Source organism: Myotis davidii, unplaced genomic scaffold (assembly GCF_000327345.1).
Source record: "Myotis davidii unplaced genomic scaffold, ASM32734v1 scaffold390, whole genome shotgun sequence".
In the NCBI taxonomy this organism is placed as follows: Eukaryota; Metazoa; Chordata; class Mammalia; order Chiroptera; family Vespertilionidae; genus Myotis; species Myotis davidii.
Window position 1 is genome coordinate 2,490,759 of NW_006282748.1, and position 20,776 is coordinate 2,511,534.

At 40.2% G+C, this 20,776-nt stretch overlaps 1 protein-coding gene and 1 pseudogene across 1 annotated transcript in view; one reads left to right on the plus strand and one right to left on the minus strand.

The window, feature by feature from the left end:
• Nucleotides 1-20,776, minus strand: part of ESRP1 (epithelial splicing regulatory protein 1) — a 50,451-nt gene that overhangs the window by 28,453 nt on the left and 1,222 nt on the right. The window contains exons 2-9 of the mRNA XM_015560927.1: nucleotides 19,592-19,741; nucleotides 16,713-16,827; nucleotides 4,119-4,217; nucleotides 3,929-3,983; nucleotides 2,591-2,701; nucleotides 2,331-2,463; nucleotides 2,198-2,240; nucleotides 1-283 (exon numbers count right to left, since the gene is read on the minus strand). The exon at nucleotides 1-283 is cut by the window's left edge and continues 14 nt beyond it. Coding sequence (XP_015416413.1) covers nucleotides 1-283; nucleotides 2,198-2,240; nucleotides 2,331-2,463; nucleotides 2,591-2,701; nucleotides 3,929-3,983; nucleotides 4,119-4,217; nucleotides 16,713-16,827; nucleotides 19,592-19,741 — 989 coding nt within the window. The remainder of the gene's footprint in view (nucleotides 284-2,197; nucleotides 2,241-2,330; nucleotides 2,464-2,590; nucleotides 2,702-3,928; nucleotides 3,984-4,118; nucleotides 4,218-16,712; nucleotides 16,828-19,591; nucleotides 19,742-20,776) is intronic.
• Nucleotides 5,097-5,533, plus strand: LOC102759513 (annotated as a pseudogene).

The following is a 20,776-nucleotide window of genomic DNA, read 5'->3' on the forward strand; positions in this document are numbered from 1 at the left end:
GTGCTCCGGAAGAGTTCAATGTATCTTTTACCCAACAAGTCCTTATGCTTCCTCAGTGCGTTCTGTGCATACTCCTCGCAAGCAAAGAGGACGAAAGCATCCCCTGTTGGCCTGCCATCTGGGTAGGTAACAAAGAGGATGCCTTCCTTCCCCCCAGTGATGGGGCAATGCTGTCCAAAGAAGGCCACCACTTCGTCGGCCGTGGCGGTGAACGGGAGCCCCCGCATGCGGACAATGACTTGATTTTCCTTGGAGAGAAATTGGGCTACCTCGTTGGATGTACCTAGGAAACACAAATATTAGGAAGCAGGGGGAGAAATGATTAAGACATCAACTTCACCAAGTTTGAAATGGTAAAATTCTTGGCAATGTCTTGAATTTGTAACAAAGTCCCACACTCCCAGCTGAGTTTCTTAATAACAACCGAGGAAAAAAGAATTCTCTTCCCACAGTCTTAAAACTTTCCCCCTACCATTTTCATAAAGCACTTCTCAATTAGGAGGATAACCAGACAATTCAATTATGGACCAGCCACCATATTCTTCTCATGGAGAGGCAATTAATCATCATGATGGTTAAGGGCCTAAGTCCTGGAGCCAGAATGCCTGGGTGCAATCTTGGCTTTACCATTTTACTAGGGTACACAGGACTTGGAAAAATGTAACCTCTGTGACTTAGCATCCTCATCTGTAAAATGAGGGTAAAATTACCTATCTCATAAATTATAAGTTATTATATATAAAGTACTTTAGCGATTTTTGTTATTGTTTTCTGATTACTTCTTATTAAGAAAGATTAAAACATACTCAAATACAGAGAATAGTATAATAAATATACTTAGCAGTTAATTTCAACATTTATTAACATTTCTGCCTAGCATAAAGCATTTTGTACAGTATGGCCATGTAGCAAATACTCAAATGCACATCATTCAAGCTCTACACTAGCAATATTTTCCCTTACTTATACTGCTCACATACCATGAAATACTAGGTTTTAACTTGAACATTAATAACGTTGCCACCTGCAACTTACAATGTTATCTATCATAGGACCTCAGAATCATAGCAACTCAAAACACACTCTATCCTCAACCAATAGCAAACATTACTTTGGAAACACTATTAAACTTGAAGCTCTAAATTTGGAAGCCGTGGTTTATCTCAAGAAATAAGTTCGAGGACAGAATTATGCCAGCAAATTGTGTAAACCAGAAGCTGCTGCTACAAGTTCTACAATTGCAAAAATTTTTTACTAGAGCTACATAATGCAGGGATACAAATGTCCTCTGTCATTAAGTGAAAGTTACCCTAGTATATTTTGGCAATAGGTATCAAAGGTCTCTTCAAAGACCCACCCACATCCTTTGATTCAGCTAACCTACTTTTAGCCATTCATTCTAATGAGTGGCACATACATAGATACAAAAATATTCACTGTAACATACTTAAGAGTGAGGAGTTGGACATAAGCTCTAGATGCCTAACAGGGATGTTTAATAAAAATGTATGGTACATATAATACTGAATAGTAATGAACATTTAAGAAAACTGAGTAACATAGGAAGATATTCAATATACTAAAAGGAGCAAGGGAGTTATAAAGCAATCTGACAGAGCAATAGAAACTTACAGAGTAGTTATACGTATAGAAAAAAATCTGTTGGGCAAGTCCTAGTTAACATTTTTTTATGCATCTGTTATTTTTAGGTTTTAAAGTTGCAAATCACCCAAGAATTGGATAAAGACTTATGCCACATATCCTAAAATACCAGATGCCAGAAAGCTACCATAGACGTGGCCATTGATGAATTCAGGAAATTTAGAGAAAAACTAGCAGCAGATATGCAACAATTCCAGGTATTCTACTTGGCTGTTTAAAAGTAGTTTTCAGACCTCATTTCTTTTAAGAACTACTCTTGCCCTTGTACATGAACTTTATATGACCTGTTCACTTTGTGTAATCCTACTTTTAATGGCTATTTAACTATAGTTGGTTGACTCAAGCCTTAGGGCAAGAGTCATGCATTACACTTACTGATACTATTGGACATTTTCTTCCTCCTATTAAAAAAAAAAGTTAATTTCTATGTTTCATTGGGAACTAAAAACTATTCAAGACACTACTTATCTAACCTTGGCATATAGGTCAAAGTTTCAGATTCTTATTATAGCCACATTTTATAAAAGGCACTCACCACCAGCTATTTTAAGAAAATCTTCACCTGTTGCTTTGTAAACCTAGGAAAAGAAAGGGAAATTAAGATATGGTTTCTGAGCCCTCTAATGTTTGCACTCAAGATGTCAGGGTCTCAGGTTGTGAGGACGTACCTCTATGTACCGGGTCCCCATGTGATGTTTGTGCCTCTGCAGTGCGAGGTCTCTGTGCTCCTCACTCACAAATCTAACCAGAGCCTCTCCATTCCTCCGACCCTGGGCATTCAGACAAAGTGCTGCACCTCCCCTTTAGAAAGATCAGAACAGGGAGCAGTAGGAAAAATAAAAAAAAATACAGTCAGGGGAAAACTGATGGGCAACCCATGATCCCTTTGGGATTGTTAAGTAAAAAATAGAGATGAAAGAAAACCAACTTGGCAATATTGAGTCCTTTGAAAAATCTTGCAATATCTTGATCCGAAGACTGCCATGGCAAACCCCGGGCTCTGACTACCGTGTTGTCGTCAACAAGTTCCATCTTGCTGCTGTGGATCAAGCGAAACTTCAGGTTGCATGATTAAAGCTAGGGCGTCTGACCTATTACCCCCTGTAAGACAATTTGCCTATTCACACATGAAGTGTTATTCTTTTGGAGTGTGGACAGACTTTTAATCTTGCCTAATTTACTGTGTAAAACCAAAGATTATCTGGGCACAATTCAAAGTTATGTCTAGGTGGTTCACTACAGAAAGATAACTGGCTGTGCAGATCTAACACAGCTAGCTCCCCCTGCAATCCATCCATCAGCTGAGTTGCTGCTTGCCTGCCATAGACTCGAAAGGGCCCAGGATCGATTCTGAGAAAGCAGAGTTCTCCCAACATCCGGATGGCTTGTCAATTCAGAGCCAAGAAGGACAGGCTTAAATTCATCCTCAGAACTGGCCAGGACACCGGCGGGTTTTAAACGCACTTTGATAGCAAAATTCAAGGTGTGAATGAAGCTGGCGGTTAACCCACGTAGGAATGTGTGTGCACGGTCACAAGTCTGCCATTAAAATATCTCCTCTATCAAACAGGGGAGCCATCTCAGACAGTGTTTATGGAAATGCCTGGGAGTGCCCACACCCCTTAATGAGTCATTTGCAAACCACCTATGATAGATTTTGACACCTTTTGATGTTCTATTCCTCCCACATTCATATTTTCAGTACTCCTAGGACATTTTCCTAGTGAGTCACTTTCTCTACAACGAAATAGGCCTTAAAGTCTCTCTGTGGGCAAAGATGCCAGAAGTTTCTGTTCATGTCAGGCACCAGGCAATCTCACACAATTCATTGCAGTGATTTACAAACTTAACTAGTCTGCCTGTGATCACAAACAGAGATACCGCCACCTCATACTCCTCCCCAGTTATTTCCTTTGCTTTAAAGTAGAAGCTGATAGAACACACTTCAAATTATCTCAGGAAAGGCCTTGTGAACTCTTGTAAAGCCTATGATTTTCCCCTTTGGACGTTTTCCAGTGAGAGAATGGATAGTTCAGAGAGGCTATCCAATAACCACAGACACAAACATACGCTGCTGTACATAAGAGCATAGTGACTAAGGATACAAACATTTCATTACATGTTAATTAATCCCGACATCCAAGCACATTTTAAGATAAACCTTCTTCTAGGAATGACCTGCTATTTGAAAAACGGATAGCCAAAGTATAAAGGAAGTTAAATGTCACAAAGTGAATGAAACGAACGAAAAGGCTCAAACACTTACCAAGTGCCACTTTCAAATTTGTAATTGACTCTCTCTGGGTCTGAAAACCTGTGATCTAAAAACGAGAACACACACGTCATCATTTTAGCTATCAGAGAGAGAGGTGATAGAAGGAAATTCAAAAGCATAGGTGAGGGAGAGAGGGTGGGATCAAACTCTAGGTGTACGTTGTTACAACGGCAATACTTACTGTAAGGCTCTGAAATCATTGCTAAAATTATATTCCCCATATCTTCAACTTGAGAGGCTCCATACCGGGACACTGAGCTATTGTTCTCGAAATTTAAACCTGGGAGGTTAAGTAAAGGAAGCATTTTGGGGAGGTAAAATGAGGTTGCTTCTAACTTCAAATGAAACACACACAGCTAAGAAGCGAAGTAAAATGTACCTAGATGGACAATTCTTTAAAATCTCAGAATGGCTGCATCCCATCAGTTTGGACTTCACCCACACTTCCTGAAGTCTCCCATCTCTCCTACATAAAAATGGCCAAATAAACCCTGTCCTGAGGTACTACCAGCAACAAAATTTGTTTGTTGAGCAGTAGTAAATGCATCAATACTGAGACTTTTGTTGAGTTTCAAACCATGAAGTATTCAACAAAATCAATAGAACTCTTCATCTTATATATCGTTACAGCACACACAAGGCAATGGCTATACTGACATAAAGATATGGTTATGTCCGCGAAGATCATAAATGACTTTTTTTTTTAAGTCTAATGTTGGGAAAAACACACCTCAAATTACTGAAGACGCTATTTTGGGGGGATGCTACCGCAGCAAACGCTTGTCCTTTGAGAGTAATTGTGTTAGGAAACAATTCAAGCACTCGCGCCAACACTGGCCAACATAGCTCTTGATCCAGAAAGGAGATTATTTGGGTAAAACAGGAAACATGGCTTTTAAGAAATACACGCCTCAAATTGGGTTTCAAGGTGGAACCCCAAAGAAGAGTTCCATCAAGTCTTATGAATTTGAAATCCCTCGAAAATAAGCATGTATCTTTGTTACGATAGTTACCTTTAGAAGCTAACAGTCATTGAAGTGTCTGTTTTTTAAGTTTCAATGCTATAGTCACACTTGTATTATGCATAGATTTGCATCGATTTTATAACGTAGTACAAGTCATGTAACAATACTGACTGGCCCCGTGTTCCAGGCAGCCTAGCAGTCCTGCCCGCCTCCAGTCAAGACTTCACAAAATGCCATCTCAAATGGAAGACGCCATGGAAATCATGATGTTCACCTTTCACAAATTTGCTGAGGTTAAAGGCTACTCAACAAAGGAGAGCCTGAGAGTGCTCATGGAAAAGGGATTCCTTGGATTATTTTAGAAAATCAAACAGGCTATGGCCAAATAATGGACCTGAACCAGTGCTGAGATGGCAGAGTGGGCTCACAAAGTTTTCTTTTTTGCTAACTGCTAGGCTTACCCTCGCATGCATTGCCTACTTTATAGTGCACATGAAGCAGAAGGGAAAGAATTAGGCAATACGGAGCAATTTCTCTCTGATTAAGATTTCTCCTAATAGTCCTGGCCGGTATGGCTCAGTTGGTTGAGCATCTTCCCACACACTGAAAGGTCTCCGGTTTGAGTCCCAGTCAGAGCAGATGCCCAGATTGTGGGCTTGATCCTAGTAAGGGGCATGCAGCAGGCAGCCAATCAATGTTTTCTCATATCAATGTTTTTCTCTCTCCCTTGCTCTCTGTCTAAAAAAATATATATCAACAAAAACATATTTAAAAAAAAGATTTTCCCCAACAGATCGTTTAAGCTGCCCCACAGCTTACCCTGTTTAAGGATTTAATGAGTAGTTTAGGACCATTAGAACGTGTACAAATAAAATCCCACACCCATTTGACAAGAGAAATGAAAGCCAATTAAAGCCAGATAAGCCTTTTCTTTTTATATTCCTCTCACCCTCAAAGCACAAAACAAAAAACACACCATCATAAATGGGATTTTATCTTTTCTCAAGTTCAAAATGAAAATAGTGACCAACAGGTATATAAAAAATGTTCAACATCACTAATTACTGGAAAAATTGAAGTCAAAAAAATCAAAACCATAATGATCACCTCACATCTGTCAGAACAGCTATTTTTAAAAAAGACAACAAATAAGTATTGGAAAGGATGGGGAAATAAGGGAGTCCTCATACACTGTTGGTGGGAATGTAAACTGGGGCAGCCACTATATGCAAAACTATATGGCAATTCCTTAAAAAATTAAGAATAAAGCCATCATATAACCTACCTATTCCACTTCTGAGTAATTATCCTAAGAATACTAACACTAATTCAAAAAGATATATTGCACCCATGTTCATTGCAGCATTATTTACAATAGCCAAGATATGGAAGCAACCTAGATGAAAGGATAAAGATGTGGTACACAGTATTATTCAGCCATAACAAAGAAAGATATCTTGCCCAGCTGGTGTGGCTCAGTGAGCGAGCATTGACCCATGAAGATCACGGTTCAATTCCTGGTCAGGGCACATGCCTAGGTTGAGGCTCGATTCCCAGTAGAGGGAGTGCAAGAGGCAGCCGATCAATGATTCTCTCTCATCTTTGATGTTTCTATCTCTCTCCCCTTCTCTCTTCCTCTCTCGGAAATCAGTACACACACACACACATAAATAAAAGACGGAAATCGTGCCATCTGCAACGACATGGAGGGACACAGGGTACCATGCTAAGTGAAATAAATCAAACAAAGAAAGACAAGTACCATATGATTTCACTCATTTGTGCAATCTTAAAAAAACAAAAAAACACACACCATAGATTTCAGGGAAACAGACTGGAGGGGAAAGGGTTGGAAAGAGGGCAAAAGGAATGAAGGGGATAGATTGTATTGCGATGGATGATAACTAGACTTACAGTGGTGAATATTTTGTAGTGTATACAAATATTGAATTATATTTACTGCTGAAATAAATATAGGCTTGTATACCAATTTTATCACAATTAAAAAAACTAAAAGAAATAAAATGAAGATAGCCTATATTTAGGGTGGTGGCTATTAGCCTATTTGCCTTATTTTACAATTTTCTGACTGATATTTTATAAGGATAAAATATGAAGGCAGCTATTAAGAAAAAGTTCTTAGGCACTATCTTACTTCAAATGAAGAGGACATATACAATGTTAAAACAATATAGAGAGTCCTTGCCGGTTTGGCTGAGTGGCTAGAGCATCGTCAGCCTATGGACTGAAGAGTCCTAGATTCGATTCCGGTCAAGGGCACATGCCTGAGTTGTGGGTTCGATACCCAATAGGGGGCATGCAGGAGGCAGCTGATCAATGATTCTCATCATTGATATTTTTATCTCTCTCTCTCCTTCTTCCTTCTTCTCTGAAATCAATAAAAAAAAGTTAAAAAAAACTTCAGAGAGCTCCATCCCACCAATCATTAGAGCCGATCATCTGTAGTTAATTCAATAAGTAATACCCTTTTCCGTTCTCCAGTCAAAATCTCCTTTCCATTTCAACCCCCCTCCTAAGCCTCCTCCTTCCTTCCTTCCTCCAGCAGAGACCCACCCTGCCAGGCAAATTCATTTTTCTCTTGTCCCTCACCAGCTGCATGTCTCTGCAGTTACATATACCACGTGTACAGACGCAGCCATGTGGTCTTGGCAAACTACCCCACTAAGTTTCAGCTTATCTGTAAAGCATAAACTGTAATCATCTTTAGTTTCCTGGGGTTGTTTTTCTTGTTTGTTGTTTGTTTTTGTTTTTTTGGGTAAAGACGAAATGAGATAAAGCAAGCAAGGGCACAAAGCAGGCATTTAATAAGTGATATCCTTTCCCTTTCTTCCTAGAACCACCAGGAGACCAACTTTCCCATTTTAACCCATTATTTCATCACACTTTGAGGGTCACATTTATGACTAAAACATCTGAATTCACCAGATGCCGATTTGGATACTCGTAAGATAATCATCAGGCTAAAATGGTAAATAATTTCTGCAACACACACCTGCGCAATCACTCCCTTTACATCATCTAGTGATGAAATAAATGTGCTGCTCATTGAAGGATTAAAAAAAATCAATCCCAGGAGATGTTTGAGCAACAGAACAATGACCACCTATTGGGGCCACTAAAATGGTCACCTGTGGAAAGGCTGTACTATCCTATATAATAAAAGGGTAGGTAATATGCAAATTGACCCTAACGGTGGAATGACCAGAACGACTACTCAACCAGTCACTATGAGGCGCACTGACCACCTCTTGGCTCCTCCCCCAGGCCGGCAGGCTCTGATCGCCTGATGGTGAATGGGGAACCAAGGGTGGGTGGTGGCGGGGGTGGGGGTGCAGATCCGGCTGCAGGCAGCGGGGGAAGATGGCCCTGATCGCAGGCCAGGCCTAGGGACCGTATCCGCACACGAATTTCATGCACCGGACCTCTAGTCTATATATATTTATTAATTCTGTACCACTTTCAAAGATTATGGTAACAGGATAGAAAACCAGAATCAAAAGGTAAAGATACTTTGGGGAGATGACTGCCCTAAATTTTCTGTGGAGGAACAGGGGATCAGGGAGGACTACTTTAAGGATCCTTACAGAACAAAGAAAGATTAGCTGTGACTAGCCATAGTTTATGATACAAAACTTTGTTACGGCTGAATAATAGTTTGGAACCCTGCAATTCTAGTACAGTAACATTTTCAGCTTTGTCAGGAATGAATGGAGTAGAGAGAAAGATATCCAAGAAATGGAAACCAACCCTATTGGATAAGCCAGTTTCTCAACCGTGGCACTACTGGCATGTAGGGCAGAGATTTCTCTTTGTTGAGAAGGGGTTTCCTGTGTACTATAGGGTTTCCTGCAGCCTGCTGGCTGCTACCCACCCTGATTATGTTTAAAAATTTCTCCAAACATTGCTGAATGTCCTCTGGTGGGCAAAACCCACCCCAGGTTGAGAACCACTGGGAAAGCTAACAGTTCCCAATAGCTCCACCTTCCCCCCTTCGCCATGTATTGTGGAACTGTCAGAAAAAACTCTCTCATGTTAGAGGCCATTACTAGACAGAGATTTTAAAGAACATTGGCCGAACACCATCTATTTCCTCCTATTTTTGCAATAGCCCTGCCAATAGCAAAACCAAACAGGTTAAGAAACTAGAATTTAGAGAAGTGCTGTAACTCACCCAGTCTCCCAGCTGGTAAGTAAGGGAGCTGGAATTACAACACACCTCTGTTCTGACTATGGGTACCTGATTCCCTGCACCAAGACACTTTGCCTAATTTGTTTTGAGCAATACTTTGTTGTGAGGAGCTTTCTACCTGTATAGGTAAGAGCCAAGCAAAAGAGAGCAAATGTAAAGTATCCTGTGTAGACACAGATTTGTAGCTAATGAATTATTTTACTGAATTCTACTTTTTCATTAAGAGAATGTTCTCAGAGATATAAATTACAGCATAGGGAATATAGTCAGTAATATTGTAATAACTATGTATGAGGCCAGATGGACATTTGAAACGTCAGGGGGACCACTCTGTAAAGTACATCATTTTCTAACCACTATGCTGTAGATCTGAAGCTAATACAGAATAATACTGAATGCAAAATGTAACTGGGGAGGGGCATGTTCTAGACATTTGTCGAACTTGGTTCCACATAACATGTGCCAACACGTTTCTCTTCAAGTCATCACACGTTTCGAAGCTCCTAATTTTTAAAAGTCACCTAACCTCCTGCATACCCAAACTACCCGCCACCTCCCCCTCCACACACACACACACCCTCCCTCTCTTTTGGAAGGTTTGCTCCATTCATAATCCTTACCAGAATTTAACATGAACAAATGGAAGGAAGGAAGAAAAAAGTTTCAGTGCCAATCCTTTCCCCTATCAATTTATAATTATATATTGAATTGCTGCACGTCTGATCTTGAGGTAAGGCAAGATGAGTCTGCACCTCCTGATTTATGGCTCGTCATGCAACTTACTCATCCTGCCCTTGAGGCAGCTTCAACAGCACCAACAGGCTCAGCCAGCTTTACAGATGAGGAACGCCGTGAGGAAATGAGGAAGGGTAAAGCCACGCAGGTGGGAACAAATCTAACATTTCAGGCTAAAATTGAGCAAAAGGCTACAGTTATACAGAGTTTAGAAGTCCAGAGACCTTGCCTCTATTTGAACAAGAGAGTTATTTTCTTTAGTGCCACCATTAGTGAAAGAGATTTCAGGATTTAACCCACACTTTTATTAGTCCAAAGTAGAATTCAGAGAGAGCAATTTTACAAAGTTCATTAGCTTATCCACTCAAAAAAGTTACCTTTTCCAACTGCCTGAAAATGGACAAATTTGTTTACAGAAGGCCCAGTTTTTACTTCTAAATATCTTTTTAAACCAAACCAAATTTTTAGTTAATACCTAAGAGAATCACACACATATAAAACAGCACACTGTGGAATGATGTTTAAACTATATATTACAGCCGAAATTGGTTTGGCTCAGTGGATAGAGCGTCGGCCTGCGGACTGAAAGGTCCTGGTTTGATTCCGGTCAAGGGCATGTACCTGGGTTGCGGGCATATCCCCAGTGGGGGATGTGCAGGAGGCAGCTGATCGATGTTTCTCTCTCATTGATGTTTCTAACTCTCTATCTCTCTCCCTTCCTCTCTGTAAAAAAAAATCAATAAAATATATTAAAAAAAAAACTATATATTACAATTTAAATATCCTAAGTTATAATTGCACCCCAATTCAAAATTTCAACTCAAAGCCATTGTTGCCCTGCCAGAGACCCCTCAAAAACAAGGGTGTTTCCCTTTTATTTGTAGTATAACACAACTGACTATATTGCCAGGCATATGACAATAAAATACCTATGGCAATGAATAAAAGAATAGCAAACAAAATATGTCAAGAGAAAAGCTGAACTACTGCTCCAACTAAGAACTGAATTTCCTACAATTATGTAAAGGAACGAAACCAGCGACAAATTCCCCTGAAAATTGAAAAATAAGTTCTATAAATGAGCTGCCATACTTTAAAAGGAGCTTTGAAAAGAAGTCAATCAAGAATGCCTATGTATAAGAACATAACTAGGAGCCAAGACAAGAAAAATGTCTTTATACCTAGAATAAATGCTGGGACAATAACCTTTAACTCTATTCCTCAGAAGCTTACCCTTTCCAAGAGGAAAAAAACAATGACATCTACCCTAATAAATATTTCTTCAGGAGGTGTTATTGTAAGGAAGCACCACATAAATATCTAACAAAACTGACAAGTCAATTACATCCTGAAAGAAAAAAAGATGGAAGGACTAATGCAACAAAAGAGACCAAAATTTTACTTTAGAAAAAGCAATTGATATGGGGTATATTAGGGAAGGGAGATTCCATGACAGTAAACAAGTCGTCTAAAGCCGTGAAACACACAAAAAAATTATCCTGGAATTCCCAACTCACACTTTACAAGTAAATTGTAATTAAAATAAACCACAGGAAATCGACATATCTCTGAGTGCTGGCCAAGAATATACAGTATTTCTAGTCCCTAACTTATTACAGACCACAAACCAGAGTATTTGCCGATTTGGCTCACATCATATCAACGTGATGCCAAAGATCATTTCTCACCTCTCTAGCTAACAAGGTCGCTCCTAGCCCAGCATAATTGTGCACTTGGTAAGATTTAAAAATCCCTTTCATACGCTGAAAGGTACTAAGTAGGATTCTCAATCCTCCCTTCACTTTTCAGGCAGGGCAATGAAGCCTTGCGCGATTGCAAAGGCCCAGTTCAATTAATCAGAACAAATAGGCACAGTGAGAGCGGAATGAACGACACTCACAACACAGAGTATTCTACAAACAGAGAAGTGAAATTAACCCTGCAGTATGCCTGTATTAACATGCAGCTGAGGCTTTTAAAGGTCTATATCCAGTCTCACACGAAGTTAAAAAAAGTTTTAAGGGCAAAGCCATTTAGACATGATCTTAAATCAATAAGGAAGTCCTTTTCACAGTTCTTGGCAGCTGTTTTTCTTCATCAGAGACACCCAGCAACCTGGTGAGGTTTGAAGGATCGCAGTCAACCTTGGAGGGTGTGCCGCAGACCAGGCACTGGCTAAGTGGTTGCATACAATGCCTCATCCTTCCTTACAACAGTCATGCCCATTTCAAACTGGAGAAACTGAGGTAGAGAGGTGCAGTAAATTCCCCCCTATGAATTCAACTCCGGAGCTCATGTGCTTAAGCACTCTGCCGTATATGAACACCGTTAACATATGAAAAAACAGGCCAATGTCACTGTGTTAGTAGCATGTGCGCGCACACACACACACATCCTTTACCCCCATTGAGAAGTGGTAAAACACGTATAAACACAGACTCACACCTCTACTCATCCTTGGATGGGCAGGTAAGAGTGGTTTAGTGATTTTTTTTTTAACCTGATAATGAAAAGCTGCATTAATACAATGGTATCCTATATAATAAAAGCCCAGCGACCAAAAGGCAGAACAACCAGAACAGCCAGTTGACCAGTCGCTATGATGTGCAACTGACCAGCAGGGGGCAGACACTGAATGCAGGAGCTGCCCCCTGGTGGTCAGGGCGCTCCCACAGTGGAGTGCAGCTCAGCTGACCAGGATAAACGGCACTCCCACAGCAGGCCTATCCCCATAGGCCATGCCCCCCACTAGTGCACGATTCTGTGCACTGGGCCTCTAGTTTGCTAATGTCAAACTGTACATACAGATGCAATACCCTACCACTGAATAGAATTTTTACAAAATCAACTTCCTTTTCCTTCTGATTAGTTTAGTATGTGCTCAGGAAGCACAGAAGGTAAATTTATAAGGGAGATAATCTACTTAAAATGCCCGCCCCACCCTCAAAAGATCTTTATACATTTTAGAATATTACTCCCTAGTTAACGAGTAGGACTTTTACAACAGATTTGGGATTAAATGCTGGCGGCTCCTAACTAACAAAAGATAAAACCTCTAAGCCTCAGTTTCCCCAGCTGTAAGAAGGGGTGATACCACTCCCCACTGGGCACTTGTGAGGCTACTGATGGCATATATAGTAAGCACTCAACAAACAGTTCTCTTCTTTCACCTGCTCTCCTTACAGGCCATACTTTATTAAAACAAGTTCTTAGTGGAGGCTTGGCAAAGTGGAGTAAACAAAACAGGCGAGGGTCTTGATTAATCAGAGTAAATCAGTTCACAAATAACAAAGCTAACAAAAAATAGGTCAAGAAACCAATTCTATCCAACATTAGGGGGATAAAATACAGTTACACTTTTTGAAAACTGGGTAACTCATTTATGTAAATAGTCCCACAAGCAAAATATCCTATTACCAGAAGACAAATAGTATTAATTTCCATAAGGGACCTAAGATAATTTCTTCCCCCAAACCAAACAACAGATTGCAAGGGCCCCAGTCCCTATCACCACACCCTCACCACCTCACCCGATTAAGTAAAAACCTTACAAAATGCCACCCACAGTTCACCTACTAAGGAAGCCTCTCTAGCTGGGACCGCATAACTCAAAAGGCAGGTAACAACCCTGCCACTGGCGTAACTCAGAGGGGCCCAACAGGAACACCAGAAGTGGCTTTAGAACCAGCACAAAAGAGGAAAACAAGTGCTAAAATAAGAACCAGAACGGCATTCAAGAAATTCCTAAAACCCATTCTCTTATCAAAGTAGCTACACTTTTTTGTTTACATAGCACCTGATAGTTTGCAAAGCTTTCATTTGGGAATACCTGAGATAAAACTGAGGCCTGGAGAAGGCAAGTGACTCTCCCAGGAAAGCCACGCCGCGTATTCGCTTGTCTGGTCCCAGGGGTTGGCAAGAGCCGCCCTTCCTTGCTGGTTTACCTGGTAGAACAGGTAAATCCTTCAGGAGCAAGTGACTCTCCATCTACTTGGCAAAACCACCAAGGATGTGTAATGACCCTCTTTACCGTTTCCCAATTTAGTGCCAATTCCATATTACAAAGGGAAATGTCTAGTGGTCTGAAAGAATAGGACAGCTCTTTCAATGCAGGCACCGTAGAAATCCGTTGCAATAGATAAGGGCAAGTTGATAAGTCAAATTTGGTATAATTGCTTTTGACCTGAGGAATTGGTTTGGTGGCCTGCTCAGGGAAATAATGATTCGTCTGAATAGGAGTCACAAAATAATTGATCACAAGAGCAAAGTAAAACAAAAACCACTCCTAGAAAAGCTTAATATTTCTTACCTGCTAAGTGTTGGGGGCGGGGGGGGGGGACGACACACAAGAAAACATTAATGGACACACTTAAGATTAAAATCCACTTCTTGATTGGTAGTGAAACTATAAATCTAACTCTCCCAATGGAAGCCAAAAGAAACTAGGCTTTAATTAAGCTATTTTTAAAGAAATATAAAATTTCCTACTTTTTTTAAAAATATATTTTTATTGATTTCAGAAAGGAAGAGGGATGGAAAACATCAATGATGAGAATCACTGAGCAGCTGCCTCCTGCACACTCCCTACTAGGAATCAAGCCCACAACCCAGGCATGTGCCCTTGACCGGAATTGAACCCAGGACCCTTCAATCCCCAGGCCAATGCTCTGTCCACTGAGCCAATCCAGCCAGGTCCCTAATTGTTTCAATGAAGGCATTATTTAATGGCTATGAGATCCTTCCTAAACGTTCACGTGTGATATGCCTGAAATGGAGCCTGACCTAGCTTCATTCACAACTCATGTTATATTTAATTTTCATCTCCATGGCATTTGAAAAAGAACCACCAACAAAATAGTTATAGAATTAGGATTAACTAAGGAATGACAAAAAATAACTGGCACAGAATCCTACCCATTCACCTAAAGGTCAGATAATGCAATGTTTTATTTTTAAAAGTAACATGAACAAGTAAAAAGCCCAGTCTACCATATTTGAAAATGTTGAATAATAAACCCGAATCTTATATATGTGAAACTCTTAAGAAACCAAGAAGAAAAAATGGATGAACTTTTAACAAGTTTTCCCTAAACTATCAACACATTAAGAAAACTGAATAGTCAGGGATAAAGGATTCTTAACTGCCTTTCCTACTCAAACTGTCTTTTTCTAAATTAAGATAACTTATAAGAGTTTTCCTCCACTATTTTTTCATTTACTTTCTAGAATGTTTGGTTCTCTCTTTTGTGCCAGTGCATCAGATAGGTTAGCATTTGCTATGGACTGAACTGTGTCCCTCCCCAAAATTTCTGTTGATGCTCTATCCCCCAATGTGACTGTATCTGGAGACCAAGTATTCAGGAGGCAGTTAAGGCCATAAGGAAGGGGCCTTCATTTGTTAGATCTGTGGCCTTCCAGAGAAAAAGAAGTATTTCCCCCACTGCTCCCCCCACCCATGTGAAACACAGAGAGGAGGTAGGAAGAGCCCTCACCAGAAACTGGCCTCCTGATCTTAGAGGCTTCCCAGAACCCAGAATTGTGTTAAGTCACCTGTCTATGGTATTTGTTATGGCAGCCAGAGTTAAATACAAGCATTCAAACCAACAGAACAAAAAGTAAGAATTTTTCTGCTGTCCCAACTTTCTAATGAAATTCTTACAAAGGATTCCCGCAAAATGTGCTTATTCCACCCTTCTCCCAGCTCCACTGGGAACTAAACAACTAGCTACTAACCAGCTAAACCAAAACTGAAGCTAACTGCTTCCAGGAAGAAGGCAAATAAAATTTAGAGTTTGACCCACTTACAAGTGCTTAGGAAAAATACGCAAATCTTTTTTCAATCAAGAAAAGAAATGTTAAAATAAATTAAAAAAACAGGCTTTAGCCCGGCCAGCATGGCTCAGTATTTAAGCATTGACTTATAAACCAAAACGATTCCTGGTTAGGGCACATGCCCAGGTTGCGGGCTTGATCCCCAGTGGAGGTGTGCAGGAGGCAGCAGATTAATGATTCTCTCTCATCATTGATGTTTCTATCTCCCCCTCCCTCTCCCTTCCTGTCTGAACTCAATAAAAATATATTTTAAAAAAAACAAAACCAGGCTTTGGATTAAGAAAAGAAACACAAAGCCAGGCTTTAGCTCCTGAAAAAGAATGAGCAGGTTTAAGAAGAAACATCATAACCCACAACTTCCTGAAAGCAACATGAACCCAACTTCATGACAATTCTCATAGTGGCTTTTTGGGCGTGTCACCTAACCCTTCTATTACTCAGTATTCCATGATATGTTAGCACACGACTGCTTATTAATTAGCACTTTAAAGAGTTACCGGATTAAAGATGATGGGTCATTCATGATTATAAGACTTGTGATTATTAGATTTACTTTTAAAGACATAATGCATCAGATACACTACACCTTGGTAATACAAAACTTGGGGGTAAAAAAAACAACCTCACTTTATCTCAAAAGATGGCTTATTGCTCTAGTGGAGTTGCTCAAGACAGTCAAGAACAAGTGGCCTTGGAATTGGCATCAAAGAAATTGAGTCTTCACATTCTTCAATTCATCAACCACCAAGACCCAAACTACTCCCATAACATGAAACTCTATTCTACTCTAGATGTGTTCAACTCACAAAAATTCATCTAACTAAGTCACTCTCAAAATTCAGCCAATTCTAAATACTTTAAAAGATGCCTATAATTGCATTAGTTCTCATAGCACATAGACAAGTTTAGGACAGGCCATTTTCATCCATACACTGATAAAAGTTAAAAATGTTTTAATGTTGTTTTTTGCGTTGCCATTTTTTCCCTGCAGCTATCCTTTCAAATGATACTTGGGTAACCACTTAAAGGATACACTCTGTCATTGCTGCAACATCCAGTTTATCAATATCAGGTGAGCCAGGGCAACACTTCTTGAATTCTTTTCGAAGATCAAAAAAGGAATAGAAGCATTCAGGCAATAATACATTCTGAGGAAGGACAAGGTATACACTGTTAACTAGATGAATTTAGGTTACCGTTTCCCTAATAACTATAAATCTAAGGATTGAGTGTAAATATATTTTACCACAATTTTTTTTAATTGAATGTTAGGGTGCTTTTATTTTCTGTTATAGGATTGTATCTTCTATACAAGTCTCATGGGAAAAATTCATCTTAGTTTAAGGCAATGGATTATAATGCTTATGTTCCATTATTCATTCCACTCAAAACACTTCTAAATGCTGTAATACATTTGGGCTGTTGTATTTTCTATGTTCTGTTTGATAAAACTACACTCTTTTTCGACTTGTAATAATTTTAGTCCACTTGTATTTTCAGCAGCAAACCAGCCTTCAGTTCTCCTAAAAATGCGTATGTTCACAATGTATACCTAAACATAGGATTCAGTTAGAAAACATAGTTTTAAATACTAGGTTCTAATAATGCATATTTCCTGTACCAAAATCACATTAAGATCGTGAATTCCTGATTACCTGAAAAGAATTATTTTTGTGCCAAATTACAGTGTCACATGAGTTTTCCTGACCTTTATTCTGGCTATACCTGAGAAGTCAAATTAGACTTTTAAAAGAAAAGATACCATAAGTCTCAAAGGCAACGGAGATGTAGTTACCTGCTATTCTTAGGTACCACTCTTAGGATTATCATACAAAGCAACTGTCAGGGCAAATATTACACTGTTGTTTCTTCTCTCCCCCTCCCCCCCAACCCTCACCCCAACCTCAGGGGACCCCATTGAGTAACTTTGGAAGATTTTTTAAAACTGAATTTAGATTTTTCTTAAAATTTTGAAAATCTCTCATTGTGTTTACTTATTGGGAATTTCTCATTTGTAAATTAGAAAATCAAGGAAATAAAGACTTTTTAATGTTTGTAACCCCTAACATTTATGCCATAATGAATGTCTCGATATATCTTTCCTTTTTTGGATTCTATTACATGTAACCTGCTCATACTATATTTGAAATAGGGTTATCACTGTATAATGGCCAGTTTTCAAAATAGTTACCAAAAGAATCATGAATCCTCACAACTGCTTACAAAAATGCTCACTTAAAAGCTATTATTAATGACAATAACGCCCATATTTAACATAAAATATCGGTTTAAATAGTTGCATCCATTTAAAATGCTGAGTATTTTATTTAGTACTTACAGAAGACATTCATATTGTTAAAACTATAAAGTAGGCTAAAAGGTTTGTGCAGTGTGAATGCTCCTGGTAAAAACGAAGCTTTTTTTCTTTACAAAAATCTTTAAGAATATATCCAGATATGTTCATATTAGAGAAAAATACTTTAATATATTCTGAGTGGCAGGAATATTTACTTTTATGTTTTACCATTTTCTCTACTTTTTCTTAACGAATAGAATATCGTTCATTATGATACTAAATTGTTTTATTATACTAAATTAATTGTTTCTGTTTTCTTTAATCAAAATCCTAATACAAGTGACTCAGGAAAATGTCTCTTTTTCTCTGGAGGTTTTCCCATATCCAAGACAGCCTATCTAAAATAAGAAAAGCAGCTGTTTCTCTTCAGCCCAACAGGGAAAGGATTAAGCTTTATCCTACCTCCTATGAGTTGCGGGGGTGGGGGAGGAGTAGGGCGGTGTGGAATCCTCAAATATGTCTAACTCTGGATCAAGGGTATAGCAATCGGTCTAGCATTTAATTAACAAAAAATACTTCCCCCTTCTAATCCAATAATTACTAAGGTTGCTACAAAGGGAGTGCTTTTCTCAATCCTCAAGATATAGGAACTTGAGTTTCTCCTTCAAACTTTAAAAATTATCACTGTACATGCATTTCTTCCCTTTTCCCTACTGGAGGAAAAAGGAAGATCTGCATTGACTACCCAGTTGCAACATCAACTGTCAGTCTAAAACCTTTCATTGCAAGAATTGCCTCGTACAGTTTCCCTAAAAACATATTACTTCCATCCTTTCAAGGTAGAGCTCAAGCTAATTAAGTTGATCAGATGAACTATATTAGCAAAGATTGGCGACACTGGCTCTGCTATCTATGCCCAAACCCTCATTCTTCCCAGGGAGAGAAACCACAGTATATCTACAATAAGATTGTACTTTTGGCACCCCATACTCTCTTCCATTATCAGAAAGATAAGCAAAGGTGAAAAAATGGGGCTGACCCTATTATTCTGACACAGAATCCAATCAGTTTTGAACATTTACTTTAAGTCAGAAAAGCTCACTACACCACAATTAACGTTTTACTGGTTACAAAGTCTTGCTTTTGAAGTGCCAGCTTCTGAATGAAAATATGAGAAATATAACCTAAAAAGTTTAATTAGACTTTTTTTCCTTGGCCCCTTCCTTCCTAAAATAAAGCAATTTTCATGTAGATGGGAATATTACAGAGTATTAAAATACAGTTCTCTTTACTTGTCGTTTTAAGTGTCAAAAGTGTAGCTAATATGCATTAGAAAAGAGAGACTGTCAAACATTTCAGAAACTTAACACAAACAAAACTAAAACTTTTATTAAAGTCACCAAACTGTATCTCTAAAAATTGCTGCGATCTCAAATGCCTCTATGAAAGCGCTGTGAATTCTGTATTGTGGTAAAATATACATCACACGCTATGTTGTAACATTTTAACAATTGCAACAATGACTCCCCATATGCATCTCTTCAAAATCGTGAAAATTGGGTAAACCATTAAAAACCACAACAACAAAACCTCCAGTCACCAGGCAGCACTCTTACCTTCTTGGAAGCCTCTGGATGCAGGATTTGCCTGACATGAAGCTGCCCATCCGTACAGAGACAGAAAGAGGTTCCTACCCCAATATTTAGTTCATTGCTCACTGACTGGTTAAACTGAAAAGAACAAGACACAGGATGCAATTGATGCAGGGTTTACAAACTCTGCAAAGTGGCCCCACTTGGCGATCACCAGAGAAAATCGAACTGCCTGCTGCTGAAAGGGACACCGCGGGGGGTAGGGGGGCAACTTTAGGAAGACCAGGTTCCCACAAACTGCCCAGCTTCCTTAACTAGGAACGCGTTCCAATCAACCTCACGGAGGGAGAATTCAGTACATGCACCCTACCATCCGTCCGCACCCCCTTTCTGTGTCTGCGAAAAAGCCAAGACTTAAATCAGAGGGCTCGTTTCATCAGCAGATTGCCTTCAGATTACATCATTCCCTGGTGTTCCTTTCTTTTTTTTTTAATGGTTGGCTGTTCTAGGCTTAAGGAAGATGCCAGTTGGGCAATGTGGGTGGATGGCTATACAGACCTCTGGAAAGTCGGGTCACACGCTTCCTGAAACACACCTCAGAAATGATGACTTTCGCCTTTTATCATGGGCAACCCGACAGGAGAGCATCGGACTCGCACCTGTGCACAGGTGTTCGGCCCCGCCTCCCAGCCCCTAGCAGGTCAGGACCCCGCAACAGCCGGGGTTAGGTCACCTCGATTCCAAGAAGGGGACCGATTCCACCTCTTTTCGGTGGCCCAAGAGGCACCCCCGCACGTCCGGGCCCGCCAACCCGCCCCGGCGCGGCGCTCGGGCCACGGCCACCGCAGAAGGAATCATGGAACCGGAACCGAGCCCTGGGGAGCTCAGAATCCTGCACCCACGCACGGGGGCCGCCCCCCGGGTCGACACCACAGCGCCCCCTGACCCCCGGCTGAGCCGCAGGCCCAAACCCCTGCAGCGGGCAGGGGCGTCAGGGGTCTGGGCCGGGGAGGTGGGGGCGCTAGGATTCCAACCCCGTCCATCCCCCGATGGGTAAAACCCGACCGATTCTCGGGCCCTCGGGCCCAGCACACGACTCCGGAAGCAGCTGGAAAGCCAGCGAGTTCTGGCCCAAGACCCCGAAGGGTCCGGGAGAAGAGGAACAGCGACCTGCTCCCCAAAAGGTCCGCCCCGGGCCTCCGGCTGGAT